This window comes from Symphalangus syndactylus, chromosome 7 (genome assembly GCF_028878055.3).
Source record: "Symphalangus syndactylus isolate Jambi chromosome 7, NHGRI_mSymSyn1-v2.1_pri, whole genome shotgun sequence".
Classification (NCBI taxonomy): domain Eukaryota; kingdom Metazoa; phylum Chordata; class Mammalia; order Primates; family Hylobatidae; genus Symphalangus; species Symphalangus syndactylus.
Genome location: NC_072429.2, coordinates 16418620 through 16436783, shown reverse-complemented (window position 1 = coordinate 16436783; position 18164 = coordinate 16418620). Strand labels below are relative to the sequence as shown.

The 18164-nt window shown below is 45.2% G+C and overlaps 1 protein-coding gene across 2 annotated transcripts in view; it reads right to left on the bottom strand.

The window, feature by feature from the left end:
• Positions 1 to 17881, bottom strand: part of LCP2 (lymphocyte cytosolic protein 2) — a 50187-nt gene extending 32306 nt beyond the window's left edge. For both annotated transcript variants that reach the window (XM_063642631.1, XM_055285278.2), the window contains exons 1-3: positions 17565 to 17881; positions 13339 to 13401; positions 8124 to 8170 (exon numbers count right to left, since the gene is read on the bottom strand). In XM_063642631.1, the coding sequence (XP_063498701.1) occupies positions 8124 to 8170; positions 13339 to 13401; positions 17565 to 17642 (188 nt within the window). In that variant the 5' untranslated portion in view covers positions 17643 to 17881. The remainder of the gene's footprint in view (positions 1 to 8123; positions 8171 to 13338; positions 13402 to 17564) is intronic.
• Positions 17882 to 18164: the final 283 nt, after the last annotated feature.

Below are 18164 nucleotides of genomic sequence, written 5' to 3'. Positions count from 1 at the left end.
GAAGGGCAGGGCAGGGAAGGGAGGGGAAGAGAAGGGAAGGGAAGGGAAGGGATACAGAATAGAAGATATCAGTGCACAAAGCATGCAGTAAGAATAGGCATTGTTCTGTGAAAATTCCATCTTTGTTTCCTCTACTGTGGCACGTGTAGCTGTGTGCTGGCTTATGATGTAGAGTGCATTCTTGCCACAGCTCACATAGTAAGAGCTTTGGCCAACTTCTGACCAAAGCCCTCCCACGGTGGGAGCCTCGTTCCCTGGGCTCAGATTTCAGACTGCCTGCTGGTCCCTCCCAGGACAAGGCTCCCAGGCCCTGGATAGGGCAGCTGCCTCTCCCCCTGCGCTATTCTCACAATGGGACCCTGGAACTCTCCTTCTCCTCCCCACCCCTCCTCCCTGCACACATTCCCACTCTCAGCCCTGCTCTCACTCTGCATTTCAATCCTTCTTCCAAGGAACAAAGTGTTCTTTCCGTCTTTAAAGACCAGCCCCCTTGAACCAAGAGCCAAACCTTCTAAATTCTGTCCTTGTCACCTGAGAAGCTGGGGGCAGCCAGATGTTTTAAGACTCAGGAAGGAGACTTTCACCATTACCTGAGGCCTCTGTCGAGCGTGTAAGAGTAAGACATAATAATTTGAGGACACAGAGTGTTCTCCCTACTTGTCACCCATGTCCCCTACCCCTGCAGTTTTACATGGAGTGTTTTCCTGGTGCCTCACGATCATTTTCCTGGTAGATAAGTATAATTATTCTCATTTTTACAAATAAAAAAGGCAGGGCTGGCTAGGTGCAGTGGCTCATGCCTGTGATCCCAGCACTTTGGGAGGCCGAGGTGGGTGGATCACTTGAGGTCAGGAGTTCGAGACCAGCCTGGCCAACATGGCAAAACCCCACCTCTACTAATGATACAAAAATTAGCTGGGCATGGTGATGCCTGTAATCCCAGCCACTCGGGAGGCTGAGGCAGGAGAATCGCTTGAACCCAGGAGGCAGAGGAGGTTGCAGTGAGCCAAGATTGCACCACTACACTCCAGTCTGGGCAACAAGAGTGAAACTCCATCTCAAAAAGAAAAAAAGAAAACAGAAAAAGGCAAGGCTCTGAAGGAGGCATCTGTCAAAAGGCATGTGACCAGCATTTATGGAGAGAGGAGGCTTCACGTCTAGTGCTGTGGGCTTGCACTGGAAGAGAAGAAGCAACAGCCGAGGGAGGCATCTTTCCTGTGGCAGGACCCTTGAGGACTGAGGACTGATGAGAGCTGGGTCCCTGGACAGCAATTAGCCACTGAATGGGACAGGGGAGGACCATGTTGGAGAGAGGCCCTATCATTGTTTTGGTTTTGTTGAGGTCTGGCCATAATTTTTTTTTTTTTTTTGAGACAGAGTCAGGCTGGGGGGCAGTGGCGCAATCTCGGCTCACTGCAAGCTCCGCCTCCTGGGTTCACGCCATTCTCCTGCCTCAGCCTCCCGAGTAGCTGGGACTACAGGCGCCCACCACCACGCTTGGCTAATTTTTTTGTATTTTTAGTAGAAACAGGGTTTCACTGTGTTAGCCAGGATGGTCTCAATCTCCTGACCTCGTGATCCACCCGCCTCGGCCTCCCAAAGTGCTGGGATTACAGGCGTTTGAGTGGCCACGTTCTTTAACAGGCATGAGAATGTTCATTTCGCCTCTGTGTCCCTTCCTCCACACCTTTCCTGTCTTCTCTGTCTCAGGTAGGAAATAGGTACAAAGGAGATGCCTCAGTAGGTTATTGCTGCCATTAGACTCACAGCCTTACAGGAAGACAGACAAATATTTCTGCATTACTTCTCAGCTTGAATCTTAGGTTTTCCCAGCCTAATTGCATCATCGGTAATGGCTACAGGGAGAAGCGGCAGAAAGAGCATCATCCAATACCTATCTGCTGCCTACACCGCCCACCCCGTCACTCTTTTCTCCACAAAGTTACACTGTGGATTTAAATATAAAACTTATAACATCCCATCCATTAATGAACTCCAAATAGGCACCAGCAGATTTGAACGTGTATTCGTGTATTCTATCGATTTAACCAGACCGTTGTCAGCTGTACCATGAGGGCCAACCTAGGCCCTACAAAGGAAGCCTTCATTTTTTTTCTTTAAAAATCCTCCACCTTTACAGTGTTGCAGGTGTCTTGGGATCAACCATGTCCTGAGAGAGTGACTGTATTTTCAGGCTGAGAGAGCCTTCCTTACCACAACTTACCTTCTTAAAAATCTATTTAATACTTATATTGTATACATCAGGGAAGGAAATAGAGACATTCAGAAGAGTGTAATTTTTTTTTGGTTTTCTGTACATGAACACAATTTCTTTTCCAAAGGCCTTTGTGGTAATGATCAAGACAAACCTATGTACAAGGGATGAAATGAATAAAGTATAGAACACCTGTAAGTATCAAGGACAACACCAGGCAATTTATGTGTGCTGCCTCCTTTAATGTTCTCCACTCCTTAAAAGTTAGCTCTTTTCCCTTCTACAGACAAGGAAGCTGAGGCTCTGATTGCCTAAATGGCTTCCCCAAGGTCCCACAGCTGGTGGGAGGCAAAGTCAGCTTTAGAGCCTAGATCTCCCTCACTCCAAAACCCTACATCCTCTCTATTCTTAATCCCTCCTCTCCAGAAAGACAGAATAGTTAAAAAGCTAAAATTGTTCTAATTGGGATTTTACATAAAGCAAGAATAGCCAACACTTATTCAGTGCATATTGTTATTTTCCCATTATTTCCCCTAATTTTCCCATTAACCCTCTGAGCTAGGTTCTATCATTATTAGCATTATACAGATAAGGAAGCTGAGGCTCGGAGAGCTGAGCTAGCTTGCCCTCAAGTCTCATGGCCTGTGAGGCCTGTGAATGGAAGGATTGGGTCTCAAGCATCTGACCTCAGAGCCTGCACTTTTTCTCACTAAGCTCTCCTATCTGCCTATTTATACCCCAAATAATAGCACTTAAAATTGGTGAGCTCATATAGTCTCTGTAACCCATTCCTTCCTTTTATAGTTTAGGAAGCTGAGGGTGGTCTAGGGATGTGTCCCAGGTCACACAACTCATTGGAAGTAGAGCTGGAATTTGTCCTTGTTACACATTTCTGCCAAGAGGGACAGTGAGTCTCTAAGTCACCTCATCAGGGCAGCCTGGATCTTCCCTTGATTTCTTCTCCATCATTCTCCATATTAACCCTTCATGTTCTATGGGCAGGCTTCACAGTCTTTCTAGGGTGCACATTCAAACACATTGGAGGAGGGGATTACATCACAGGCCAAGTTTTTGTTTTAGTTTCCAGAGAGCTAAAGAAAGATCCCACCCCAGCTCATTCACAATGTGTTTATAATTCTCCCATTCACACTAACCAGAAACCGTTTCCCACCCCTACCACTTTCTCCAGGCTCTCAAAAAAGCCAGAAGACATCAGTTGAGCTTAGCCTTAAGATGAAAAAGGATCTTCCAAGTTGAAAGGGCCTTCTCTATCTCTGTCCTTCCACTGTTCTGATTAAATCTCTTCCATCCCCCCATCTTCATAGCTACAGCCCTAGGGGAGGCTCCTAGCTCACTGGCAGGATCTTGGTCACCACCAACTAACTCGGTCCCATGTCCCCAGCTGGGCTGTCCTCCAAATCATCACTTACATGCCCTGGACAGAGATAAGACACAAATTTACCCTGATGCTCACTTCACTAACACTCTCTGGCTCCTGAGAATGGCTCACGGGACCTTTATAAATTATGACACACACCCCCCAACCAGTCACTTCAGCCCCTTTGCTTTCCACTCCCCCAGGTATACGCCCCAGCTCCTCTGCCCCACTGGCTGTTCCACCAGGCACACTGGGTGGTGCCTCTGTAATATGTTTCCATTTCTAGAATGTCCTACAATCCATCCTTCCTATTTCAAGATTTAACTTAGGGTCCCTTCCTCCCTTGTCTGCCCTGAATACTGTGGGGAAAATTACTCCTGCCTTCCTACCAGCGCTTGTACTTGTGCATGCATGTACCATTGCACTGTTGTAATCGTAGTATAATTGCTTTGCTTGTCTATCTGACCTCCCTTTAGAATGTGAGTGTCCTGAGGATGAGGATTCTGTCCCATGTCTTTGTAGCCTGAATAATTTTAACAAAGGCCTGACACATTGTAGTTATCTAACAGCAGTTCATTAAATGAATAAAGTATTATTGAACTATTAATCTTGTATAGGGACCACAAGATGCAAACTCAAATGCCCTCAAGGGCCACGTACATACATAGACCTACATAGTTACCATTTCTGGCCCTCTTCATCCCTGTGTACGTATCCCTTTCCGCTTGAAGGACTTTTAAAAAGCACCTGTGGCAGTACAGTTCAGATTTTGTGTGTCTGAAAAAGTCTTTATTTTGTCTTCATTTTTGAAAGATATTTTTTGCCTAGTATTGAACTCTAGGTTGACAATATTTTTCTTTTGCTATTTTACTTTCGAGAAAGCTGCTGTGATCCTTGCATTTGTTCCTCCGTACGTAATATGTCTTTTTTTTTCTGACTGCTCTTAAGATTTTCTTTTTATCATTGGTTTTGAGCAATTTGATTATGATATACCTCAGAGCTAGTTTTCTTCCTGTTTCTTCGATTTGGGGTTTGTTGAGCCTCTTGGATCTGTGGGTTTATAATTTTCATCCAGTTTGAAAAATTTTTAGCCATTATGTCTTCAAGTGTTTTATTTCTGTCTCTCCTTCCCCGCTCACATACGCATTCTTTCCTCTCCTTTGGGGACTTTAGACATACATTTGGCTCTTTGAAATTGTCCCAAAGTTCCTGGATGCTTTTTTTTTTTGTTTTGAGATGGGGTCTTGCTCTGTCACCCAGGCTGGAGTACAGTGGTGCCATTTCAGCTCACTGCAGCCTCCACCTCCTGGGTTCAAGTGATTCTCCTGCCTCAGCCTCTTCAGTAGCTGGAACTACAGTCACCCGCCACCAAGCCTGGCAAATTTTTATATTTTTAGTAGCGATGGGGTTTTGCCTTATTGGCCAGGCTGGTCTCAAAATCCTGACCTCAGGTGATCTGCCCACCTCAGCCTCCCAAAGTGCTGAGATTACAGGCGTGAGCCACTGCGCCCGGCCCCTTGATGCTCTTTTCAGTGTTTTGTTTTAGTTTTTTTTTCTCTGTGTGTTTCAATTTGGACAATTTCTATTACTGTATCTTCATGTTTACTACTGTTTTCTTTTGCAATATCTAATCTGATGTTAATACCAAGCAGTGTATTTCTAATCTCAGATTTTATAGTTTACATTTCTAGAAGTTCTGTTTGGGTCTTTTTTTGAATTTCCTATGCCCAAATTTAACTTTTAGAACACATGAAATACACTCAACATTCTCCTTGTCTGCTATTTCTAATCTCTGTGTCAGTTATGGGTCAGTTTTGATGTTTTAGTTTTTCTCCTCCTTGTGGGTTATATTTTCCTGATCACTTGCATGCCTGTTAGTCTCTGATTAGATGCCTAATATCATAAATTTTATTTTGTTGGGTAGTGAATATTCTTGCATTACTATAAATAGTTTTCAGTTTTGTTCTGAGATGCAGTTAAGTTACTTAGAAGCGGTTTGTTTCTTTTGGGTCTTGCTTTTAAGGTTTTCTAGCCAGGACCTGAACAATTTTTAGATTAGGGCTAATTATTCCCCACCACTAAGGCAATATCCTTCTAGGCACTCTACCCAATGACTATGTTTTCCAGCCAGGCTGGTAGAAACAGGCACCATTTCCAGCCCTGTGAGTGGCTACTCTTTCCTCCAATACTGTTGGGTAGTTCTTTTGCCACCTCCAGGTAGTCTCTCCTTTCATGCATGGACTGATCTGTGCTCTGCTAAAGAGGGGCCCCTCTGAAGCTCTCCAGAATGCTGTCTCTATGCAGCTCTCTCCTCTCTGACACCTGTTGAATGAACTCTAGGCTTCTGGACTCTCTGCTGCCTCCTCAACTCAAGTCGTCCACCAGACCCAGCACTGTGTTCCCTGCTCCCTGTGCCAAGCCTGGAGATTCTCAAAGCAGCAAGCAACCATAGGCTTCACCACCTTTGTTTTCCATCCCTCGGTGTCTGATGCCCAATGTCTTGAAAATTGCTCTTTCATATATTTTGCCTGGTTACTTGGTTATTTCAGGTGGGAAAGTAAATCTGATCCCTATTACTTCATCTTGTTCGAAAGCCAAAGTTCCCATGATATGATATAAATGGTTGACGTACCTTAGGATGATCCCTCAGGGAATGGTGGGACCCTGGTGAACTGGGGAGCACAAGTCCCAGCTAAACAGGGCAGCAGACATCAGATCCGGCTGACTATTGCCACAGTAGAATATAAGCCCTCAATTGCCACATCTTTCACTTGTTTCTAAAGAGGCTGGATTTTGTGAAAGTTTTCCTGATTTCAAAGCACAGTGGTCACCAAACTTAACACACCTGCAGCCTGGGACTGGCCCACCAGCCACCAATTCTGACACCTGTGTGTAAAATTCCCTCTTTCGCAAAGAACTATGGTTTATCTCTACAACATCACATTTCTGCAATCATAGAAATGTTCTATATCTGCACTCTCCAGCATAGTAGTCACCAGCTATACGTAGCTGTTAAAATGTGGCTAGTGCCTCAGGGGAATCAATTTTAAATTTAATTCAAATTGAAGTAGCCACATGTGGTTAGAGGATATCCTTAGAAAGATCAAGCCATCTTCAACAACACGTGTCCCTGGAGATAGACAGCACCAAAGGCAAATCCTTATTCCTCTCTTTTCCTTCCCCTTTCCGGACAAGGGAAACCATAGAGAATGGTGGGGATTATGGCAAATCAGATATCATATGTTCCATTCAAAGAGTGCAGCAGCTCCTCAGTTACAGCCAATGTGGACCCAACAGTGGGACTATAAGTCATGCTAAAAATATTCTCCTTAATTGAGCTGCCAGGATTCCTACCTATTCATGAGATCTCCCCACCTCCTACTCCTTTGGCCTGCCTCCCTTCTATTATGATGAGCTCTCAGACCCTTAGAGTAAGAGAAGGGTTCTTATAGAATGTCCAGAGAAGAGAACTCAAACTGGTAACACACAGATTATATGTAGCCCTTAGGTGTGTTTACTGTGGCATCCACAATATTTAAAACATTTGAGCCAATGTTTAAAAATGGAGATATATCACATGAAACCCATATTTCTAGTTATTCTTGATAAATTTGAAGATTGGACACTGTTGGGTCCACATTGGCTGTAACTGAGGAGCTGCTGCACTCTTTGAATGGAACATATGATATGTGATTTGCCATAATCCCCACCATTCTCTATTGTTTCACCAACAATGAGGCTTTGCGATGGTTACTTTTTTCATCATATGATAACCGTGCTATTATTTTTCTTATAATGGAGAACTATTTCTTCATACAGAATATTTACCACTGTTTTGTCCAATGATGATAAAACAAAATAAAACAACAGGGCTTTTTGTTTTCAACTTGGCCAATTTTACACATTTATAGCACCTGCCTGGCTCCTGTAGGTATTTGAGTGTGTGAGACCTTTACTAGAGGGATGAAAAATACATGGCATGACATGCATACTGCAACTTCCCATTTCAGCACCTATGGCAGACATGAATAATCAATCACAGCTCCCTTTCCTTGGGATTCTTCTCAACATAACACCCCTGGCAGACATTTCCAAGCACTCAGTATCGACACATAATCATGTCCATTGACGTCATCTGATTCAGCTCTCATTTTACTGTGTGAGAAATGGAGGTCAAGAAAACTTAAGCCATCACTGAGTCAATGGTGATGCCATGATGAAACCTTGACACTGATGCTATTTTCACAGGCCCAAGCACACCATGAGAAGAGAGGAAATGAAAAATGGGCCAGAGTTGGGCTTGTTTTTGGCAAGAGCATCCAGGTCGCCAGCTGGGCTGGATCCGTGACTTCTGTTTTCCAGCTCTTCATGTAACTTCTGTTCCCCACATCCTGTCCTTGCCCCCATCCTTCCTACTTGCTTTCTTATTTCAAGCCAACAATGACATAGAACTGACCCAGCCCCCACTCACACTACTCCCCATTCCAACCTCTGCTCCCAGATCACCCATAGAGTTGGAGGAGTACTTACGGCACCCGGAGCTTGGGGAACTTCTGGATGTCATTTTCTGTCAGGTTCTGAAATGAAGACACATATGGCAGGCAGGTTACAACCAACAGAAAGGGCTTTGAGCAGGAGGGGAAGAGTGATATGTGAAACAATAGAGGGAGTGGTGGGGACTGTGGCAAACGGAGGAGAAACCGCCCTGCCCGCCCACCCTCCCAAGGTAGGCAGTCTCTAGATGTTTTGCCTAAAAGCCTGTGGGCCTGGTGTTGCTGGATCTGCTTTTACAAAGGGAATCCTTAAGTCTAGGTTTTATGTGAAATGCTCTGAGTTCTAAATGTTGGCAAATAATTTTGACTTAAACACTATGAGAGCTAAATCTGTGAAACCAAACGACTCGTTGTGTGGGCTGCATTTGGCCATGTTGTGACCTCTTCCCTACACCCCAGACCTCAGGCCCTCTCAGTCTCCACAAGGTCAGCTACAGAGAAGCCAGCCTGGAGAAGTCTGTGCCTCTTTTACCAACATCACACCCCAGAGAACCGGGTTATTGGTAGAATTCTCAAGATATGGGAATGCCATGAAAAGGCTTTCCTGAGGGAACTGAGAAGGGAGGGGAGAAAGAAACTCATATTTGTCAAGAACTAACTCTGGGCCTCCACCTCTTAACACCTTAGTGAATCCTCACGTCAACTCTGTGATGCAGGAGTTATCAGCATTCCCATTTTGCCAGTGAGAAAGCCCAGGCTCAGGGATATCAAGGGGATTCCCACTTGTGGGGGATGAGCTGGGGTTGGAATTCCACTCTGTGACATCCACAATCTATTTTCTTCCTGCAAACCTCCATCCTACCACGTCTGATCCTTTTGAGGGTCCCTGTGGCCTATGTTGGAGGGGATTATGAGGGGAAAGGTGAAAGGAGGCATCTGGAAGGGAGGAGGATAGGAGAGCATGTCAGAATTGGGAACAGAAAAGAGACTGGGCATGCTTTCCACAGAACCGATGATGGGCCAACAAAGGGCTCCACCACCATTCTAATTAAGGCCAGAGGGCTGGGTAGTTAGGGTGGGAGCTCTGGAATCAAACGGGCTGGGTTTGGATTTTGGTTCATTCACTTAGCAGCTGTCTCATTTAGGGCATGCACTTTGCCTCTCTGAGCCTCAGTTTCCTTATCTGTAAAATGGGGACCATAATAATAATAATGATATGCACCTATCAGGGTTGTGAGGACTGAGTGGGATGATGTATGTAATGTGTTTTGGCACAGTGCCTGGCACAGTGTGTGATTGAGAAATGGACGAGTAAGATGAGGAATTACTACCCCTGGTGGGGAAGCAGCAGGGGTCTAGGTGAGTCTTAAGAGTTTAATGTTTTTGCTTCTTTTCCTTGTCTGTCCTGGGAGCTGCCTGTCAAGTTTTCTGACCACCAGAAAGATCTGGGCACTCTTCTTTGAGATCAGCTGGCACAGAGGCTGGGGCTAGGGCATCTTAGCAACGTGTTCACTGGATCCATCTTGTCCAGCTCATAGGCATGGTTTCTGATCTGGACGCCGATCAGACCACCTGAGGCAGGGTTGGGGCTGGTGAAGGGAGTCAGCCAGAAGTCCTGAGGGCATCAGGCTTTTGGTTAAGCTTCTTAACTCCTCCGTTTTTTCTTTCTTTCTTTCTTTCTTTCTTTCTTTCTTTCTTTCTTTCTTTCTTTCTTTCTTTCTTCTTCTTTTTTCCTTTCTTTCTTTCTTTCTTTCTTCGTTTCTTGTCTGTCTTTCTCTCTTTCTTTCTTTTCTTTTCTTTTTTTTTTTCATCACTGAGCAGCAGCATCTCCCTGCTTCTGAACTACCCCCACTCAGGAAGGTACCAAGACTTATGTTTTGAGTGTGGTATGAGGAGTTGAAGCCTTTCTAAGGGCTTCCAGAGGGGCGGCAGCTGAGCACTCAGCAGCTGGCCACCAGCTTCTGCTTTGCTGAGAGTAGGGCACAAGCTGAGGGAATTTCAGGAAGATGGTGGAGGAGGAGGTGGACGTGAGCCTGGCTGGAGACAGAGGAGCAGGGTGTTAGGAAAGAGGAAGACATTCAGAACAGGGACAAGAACTGTGAGGAAAGATGAGAGATGTTGAAACAGAATTTTTGGAGAGTTTTGCTATGTGATGTAACCCCCTCCTCCACCTCTTCCAAAAGCCTCCAGCAAACTCTGGGTTATTTGCATGATGATTTTGGAGTTAAGATTTGTGGCTATGTGGGAGTATGCTGTGGGTGTTGAGAAGAGGGGTACAGAAAGAGGAAAGCCACAAACTGGGCCCCGGCAGGAGAGGCAATATGGCAGACACGGCTGCTTGCCTACCCAGTACCCACTCTCCCTTTGTTTTCCTACTGACGGGTCCTGGATTTCATTCAAGGCGGTAATTGTGCTTGTTCAAAATATTTAACTCCCCAGACTCCCTTGCAGATGGTGGAGGTCACATGACTCTGCTGTGGACAGTAAGATATAACCAAAGTCTGCTGGATGGAGCTTCTGGAAAAGTTACTACTTTCCTTGAAAAAAGGGAGCATGCATTTACCATTCACCACACACCTTCTCCTCTTTGCCTTTCTCCCCTTCTCCCTGCCTGCCATGGAGATATGATGCCTAAAGGTGAAGTAGCCAACTCACAACCGTTAGGACAGAAGCCACAGGCTTTTTCCATAGGTTAGATGAAGCCTGGGTTCTTGATGTCTTCCTTCACCATCCCCAAGCACCCGCCTACACATTTCTTATTACTTGAAACAGACCGACCCTTGTTTGGTTAGGCCACTGTGGTCAGGTTTCTGCAACATGGGGTCACATGCCTTCCCAACTGACACAAGTCTCAAGCTCCTTTTCTCTTCTTTTCATACCTTCTAGAAAGATAGCTTCTACCAGATAAGGATCTATCCTTTTTAGTGGAAAACAAAAATGGCAAAGAAAGAAAGACAGAAGAGAGAGAGAGGAAAGAAAGAAAGAAAGAAAGAAAGAAAGAAAGAAAGAAAGAAGAAAGAAAGAAAGAAAGAAAGAAAGAGAAAGAGAGATAGAGAGACAGAGAGCTGGAGAGAGGGAAGGAAGGAAGAAAAGAAAGAGAGAGGGAGAAGAAAGAAGACAAGGAAGGAAAGGGAAAGGAAAAGAGGGAAGGGGAGGGGGGAGGACAAGGGAAGAGGGAAGGAAGGAAGGAAAGAAGGAAGGAAGGAAGGAAGGAAAGAAAAATAACTAGGGCCTTTCCATTTTGCCTTCAATAGCAAAGTGGCCCTGGATATTACAGAGCTGGAAAGGGTGATAGATGAGTAATTAGAGCTTAGATCAAGCGTCCCAAATTGTACCCAGTACACCGGGGCTGGAGGGTGGGTTTCAGCAGAAGCTGCCTTTACATCCCCCAGTTGCTGGGACAGGCACTGGATTCTGCTTCCTTTCTTCTGGTTCCTATCACCCTACTTTCCACTTCCTCCTCTTCATATAATGAACAGAATGTGCCACGTTGTCTGAAGAACTGATAGAGGACTGATTGGAGCAGAGGAAACACAGTTGCCTAGATACCATCTCTCAAACAACCCTGCTCTACCAGGCCTGACACTCGCACCGGGACTGTTGTGGGGAATCACAGAGCCGGGAGGGGCCATCACCCACTATGACCCAGTCCAATGTGCTCAGTCAACAGGGTAGGAAGCAAGGCAGGTTCAGAGTGGGCAAGTGCTTGCTCAGGGTGACCGAGGCAACAGGGCCTCACAGGCACCATCCTCAAAGATGTCTTCCTCCCTTTCCATTCAACTGTGATAAGTCTCTGTTCTCAGTGCTAATAGCACCAGAATGAAATATTTGGGTTTAGCAGTAATTTGCAAGAATGGCACTAGAACTGCAGGAATTCTACTGACTCAAATCTCAATACGAATAAATAATATTGTTAAAAACTCAAATGGTATTAGACTAAATTAAGTGTATGCCTTAGTTCAATCAGTAGGTATGTGACATAGAACAAATCACATCACAGCTCTGCATGTGTTTCCTCATCTGCAAATGAGGTAGTTGGAAGCCTTTCTGAACATAACTTTCTGCTATAAAACAAGTTTCTAGAAGGCAGAAATCACATCTTAACCATTTCTTTATCCCCACCACCTGTAATGCTCTCCAGTATGTAAAAGCAGCTCGGGAAACTGCTTGTCAAGTGAACGAATAGGTGAATGAATGAATGATTTAGGCAGACAGTGAATAAACATGTCTTACATGGCACCTGGAAGCAAAACTCAGAACAATACGAGCACAGGTTAGTTTCAGCATAAGACTTGAGAGCTGCCTAGAAAGGGGCAGATGACTGTGGGTGGTGGTGAGCTCACCATAACTGAAGGAATTCAAGAAGATGTTGGTAGCAGAGATGTAATATAAGAAATGGATTGGTGTTCTCTGGGGGCAAGCTGGAGCTTGTGAGCTCTCTGGTCTCATTCAACTGGCCTGAAGTCTCAAGGTCAAGTTCCCTTACTGACAATGTCTTACAGGGAGACACAACTTAGCTTACTGTCTTCACTCTGAGACCCTTGAAGTCTTATTTTCAAAGAGTAAAGCAAAGTTCCCAGAAAGGATGGATTGGTGCAGTCAGGGTCTTTCTTAACCCATGGGCAAAGGTGTCATTTCAGGGAAAATGCTCAAACCACCTCCCCGACCACAACCTAGCACTTCTGTCTCCACCATTAGAGCTGCATCTTTTTCCCTTTAATGGCTTAGTCTTTAATACACACCTGCACCTTGGTCTTAGACTTCAAGCTTTTTGAAGTATAATACAGTGGAGACAGCCATATCACATGTGTGTTTGATACAAAATCAGCTTTATGAATTTGGTAGTGAGAAAGAAGGAAGTAATTGAAACAATGAGGGTGATGCCATCCTTTATTCCATTCATGAGTATGTGCTCCAGAGTGAGAAATCGGAGGTGAGAAGCTTCTGTTCACCCATATGGTCCTTCTTCCCCTTGGGCTTCTCAAAGGATGAATGGCATTTACATAGATTTTCCAGATTTTTTTTTTTACCATGCTTGGATTCCTCCTTAAGGTGTAAGTGGAAGATCAGAGAGGGGTTCTGGATGGTAGGATCCTGAAAGGTGGTGAGAGAGGGGGCCCTACCAAATTTCTGGAAAAAGCAAAGGGATCCTCGGGTGTCCCCGGGGAAAGGGTAGGCCCGTTGGCCCTGCAGCCATGGGGAAAAATGCCAAACAGTCTTGGTTTCAGTGTGTTGGACTAGCCAGAGCTTACCAAGAAGCGAGCCCCATCGATGTGGTACTTCTTCACTGCCTTCTCACAGTCCTTATAGTTGAGCTGCAAAGAGAAGGGGAAGGTGTTGTCAGTGACGGGCAGTCTCTTACTATTGGTTCCTCTCCCTTGTCTGCCCCAGAAACTTAGCACTTTGCGGTACTTGTGGCTAGCCAGGCTCCCCACTGCCCTCCCTTGGCTAACAGAGGGCCCAGTCCCCACCTCAGCCTCGCTTTCACTACCCCCTTGGGACTGCCTGAAATGGAGAAATTGCCTTGCTCTAAGGCTTCGGGGCCAACCCTTACAGAAAGACTGCCTCCAAGGCATGCAGAGCTCTGCCCTATGCCCCTCAGGAAGGAGGAGCTAAAAGAAGAAAAGAAATACCATCCATTGTTTTGATGCCCAGAGACAACCTCGGTGTTTCTTTCAATGCTTTCTTCCTAGCATGTTTCTAAACATAATTGAGGTTATGATTTATATTCAATCTCATTATCCTGACTTTTTTCTCTTAAATTACCTAAAGGGATAATATAAACACTGCCTAGTGTTATGCAAACTCAATTTAAACATTATTTTAATGACCACAACATCATGTAATCATTCCCTTATTGCTGAACATTTAGATTATTTACCAAGTTGCTGTTTCAATAATGATAATAAAAACGGTGAACAATTATTGAAAGCTTTCTGTATGGCAGGCAGTGTTCCAAGTAGTTAAACTAGTCTTCAATCATTTAACCCTCACATTTTGCAGATGCGGAATGAGAGGCACAGACAGCAAGTAACTTGCATGAGGTTCCATGGGTTTTAGGTGACAGGTTTCAGAACAGGCTTTAATGTCTCTTTCAGAAATATTCCCCTTTTAATAACAGTATAACTTATATACAGTAAGTAAAATGAGCAAATGAAAATGCAGCTTCATTTGTTTGCAGTACATCATCCCAATCAAAATACAGACCATCATGGACACTATGTTGCAAACTTTTTTCTCCCTCTTTGAGATAAATTGTTTAAGTCAGAATCTCAGAACCGAGTTATATAGGATCCATAGGAACGAGCATTTTTAAGATCTTGGTTATTTTCCTAGACCAATCAGCAATCATATGAAGTGCTGGTTTCAACTTGTCCTCAACAGCATAAATGTTCACATTTGAAGTATCTCTCAGCCTGCTGCTTTGGGATGGAGCATTTAAGGTTAAATGTTTCTCCTTGAGGATCCTAGGTTCTCCTCACAAGGGTGGGCCTCATGGTTTGTGGCAGCCTTCTTTTGGAGCACATTTTAAACCATATTTTTATCTTATAGCCAGCAAATCCAAAGAATAAATACAATTGTTGTGACATCTTAGCTTGGAAGGGCGGGATAATTATCACACTCAGAAAGCTGACTTAGAAGTTGATATTGAAAGCACGTCCCATCTATGGAGCCCTGGTATCCCCTTTATCTATAGGCAGTGGAGGGTAAGTGGTTCTTGGAAGAGTCAACTGCCTTTAATTCATCATTCTCACTGTTATCATTATGAGATAAATCAGATGATTTTGAAGAGTGCTAACTTTGCGTCTAGATCAGCAGAGAGTCCTGCAGACTGGGACCCAGGCATTTGATTCTGCTCCAGCAAGATCTGGGCTTGTGGACCTCAAATCTGTATTTTCAAGGAGCATCCTAGATGATTCCTATGGCATCCAGCTTTGGTAGGCACTGGTCCAGAAAAGTTACCTGGATTTGTAGTAAGGAAGACTGAGGCCTCTAGAAGGAAAGAGGCTGGTCTAAGGTCACACAGTGAGCTGGGATACCAGCTGGGACCCCACCTGGGATTAGGACACACAGCTCTGAGCCAGTGCCTCCCCACTGCACGACCCAAGGATGTTCTCCTGCAAGTCAAAAGGAACTGGAGACATTGAACAAATATGTAACATGGTCTCAGTCCTCAGGAGCTTATATTCCAGACACAGGACGAGGTACACATGTCAGAGACAAGAAGACACAAAGTCCCACCAGTCTGCATGGGTGTCCCCAGCTGGAAGCCAGTTAATAGAGAAGGAAAAAGGGCAGATGGAACATGCATTATGACCCATCTGTCTGCTGAGTGCCTTGCACACATCATTTGCTTTAATCCTCACAATGAACCCATTGGGTTAGTTACTGTTCATATCTCTATTTCACTGATGAGGAAGTTAAGGCACAGAGAGGCAAAGCAACTATGGGAAAGTCACCAAGCTAGCAGGTGGAAGAGCCAGGGCAAGGTGTGTCTGACTCCACAGCTGAGTCGGGAGGTGTCTCCAAGGGAGGCCTAACCCCACTACTTGGGTAGAGTTTGCATCTGCAGATCAATTCTTTACATGTCATGTTTGACTGCTAAGATCCATTCCCAAATGACTCTGCGGTCCGTTCATTTCATAGTTTCTTTCAGGGGGCTGAGGTACTCAGAATCTGAAGGGTTTCTATCCAAGTCTGTGGAGGGACTAGAACTTCCAGGATAACTGATTCGCCTCAGTCTCCTAGTTTCTTCTCTCAGTCCATTTATGCCAGAAGAAGGAATCTGCCTGGGTGCTGTAGATTTGTGCTGGAGTCTGAGATCTCCAGGAAGAAAACTTTCCCTTCCCCCAGCTCAGGCAGTGAGGTCTTCCTGTACCATCCCTCACCCATGGTCCATCTCCCTGTACTGACAGGAGTTTTAGGGATCAATTCTCTGTTGTTCAATTGGATTGTATAATTCTCCTGGTCACACCTGAAGGTTAGGCCTATCTGTGCCTCTCAGCCCATCCCAAGTCTTTCTCTTCATAATTCTCAATTCCTTTCTTTTTCCTTTATCGAGGTAACATGCCACTTTGTTTCCTCTTGGCAAATTTTACCTTGTTGCCCTACCTTATTTGGTCTATATTTGAGCAAGATATTTAGAAACATCCTTCAAAAAACCAGTTGTGCAACAATATTTGCTGAAGTCTAAGTTTATTACGACCTTGCAGAAGGAAAATGACAGAAATGAAAGCACAAAATATGGCAAAAAACAGGATCTGTGAGCTGTACCCCTACCATACCACACCTAGTTCAACATGTTCTCATTTTCTTCTTCAGGTTGGGGGAGAACAGTTGTGACTATAAATGCCTTGGAAATGCGTAGACCGCAGGTTTGGCTATACGTCCTAGGGAACCTTGTCTACCCTCTTGAATCTCAATTTCCCCAGGAAAAACAGGAAGCTGAATTAGATGACTTCTACTATCTTAGCTTTACAATCTCATCTTTATGACAGTCTGGAATATCAACAGAATCTGATGCCAGCCCGCAGGGATGAGGGTGTTAGAAGCTTAACTGTCTCTCACAAGTCATCTTACCACATGGTCAGGGTAGAGGGACTACAACTAAGTCATGCGGCTTGAGATCTGCCCAAGCAGATGCATTGTCCCCTTCTGCCAATGACCAAGCACAGAGATCCTTCAACCTTTCCTCTAAGTCCAGAAGATAAGACAGCAACACTCTGGTCCCAGCACTGCCACAAGACTCTTCCCCTCTAGAGGCCTCAGTTTTCGTAGCTATAAATTGGGGCTCACATCATTTTTCTGTCCTGCTTCACAAGACTCTCATAAAGCTCCAAGGAGACCACCCCAGGCGGGAGCTTGAGGACCCCCCTCAGGGTCGTGAGCAGTGAAAGCCCAAATGCTGTGTCTGGCATTGCTCATCATAGTCCTCTATCCAGCCCTCCCACCCTGCCTATGCTTTCTCCTGCCTCCAGGACACCACGTCTCCCCTTTCTAGTAAGTAGCGTTGATCTCATTAGCAGTTACAACAGTTCTCTGCATCTCAGAGCATGGACTTTAAAACCAGATAGGTGTGGCTTGAGTCTTGCCTCTATCGCATGTAGTCCCTAGGGCTTTGGACCATTTCACTTCCCTGAGCTGATTTTGCAGCTGAGTCAAGGGGATAACAATGCTGACCTCACAACATAGTAGGGAGCGTTAAATGGGACAGTGCCTGTGAAACACCGAATTCAAACCCTAGCACATAATAGGCACATACTCATTTGAGGTCTCCTGCTCCCATCCTTCTCTCTAGAACTCATTGCCAGGAAAACTCAGCAGTCTATACGGCGCTCACTCAACCAGTAAAGTTGCCATAGGGTTCCATTGCTATCTTATACACCTCCCACATTCTGCCGCAATTCCATCTTCAAGCCTCAGTTCAGCCCACCAAGGGCACTATCATCATGACCACTCACACAAGAGCAAGGCTCACCTTCTTGAAATAGTCAGCAAGGCTGTCGGGGTCCCAGCCCAGGACCTCTGAGCGAAAGGGCACATTCCTCAGTGCCATGGCTGCTCTCCCGGGAAGAAGCTCACAAGCTGAGCATGGGTGCTGCACCCATGGGCAGAGAAGCTCAAATCCAGAGTTAGGAGGCGTTCTTGGCTCTTCCAACTCCCAGCTACCCTGTGGAACACCCTTGTTGGAGCTGAAGTCTTTTCTGCCGTAGCCAGATCCCAGAAAGCAACGGCTTCCTCTGCGAACAAATATGGTCTCTTCTCAGAAAACGACTCAGCTAGTTTCCTTTACCACTTCCTCTGTTGGGCTCTAAATAAGTAAACAAGGAAGCCCAGCTCTGGGGGCTTGAGATGCAGAGATAGCCACAGGGTTGGTAATTCCCCACTGTCTCCAGTCACCCCAACCCAGCAGGAGAGGCAATGAAGGGGTCTTAAACTCCAATGTGAGTCCGAGTATTTTTCCTTTAAACTCTGGGCACTCATATGTCTACACTGCATTCTTGCTCAGCTGGGGCTTTGCAGACCAAAATCTATCGTGATGGTTGACCTGAAATGCAGACAATTTCTCACATCAGTG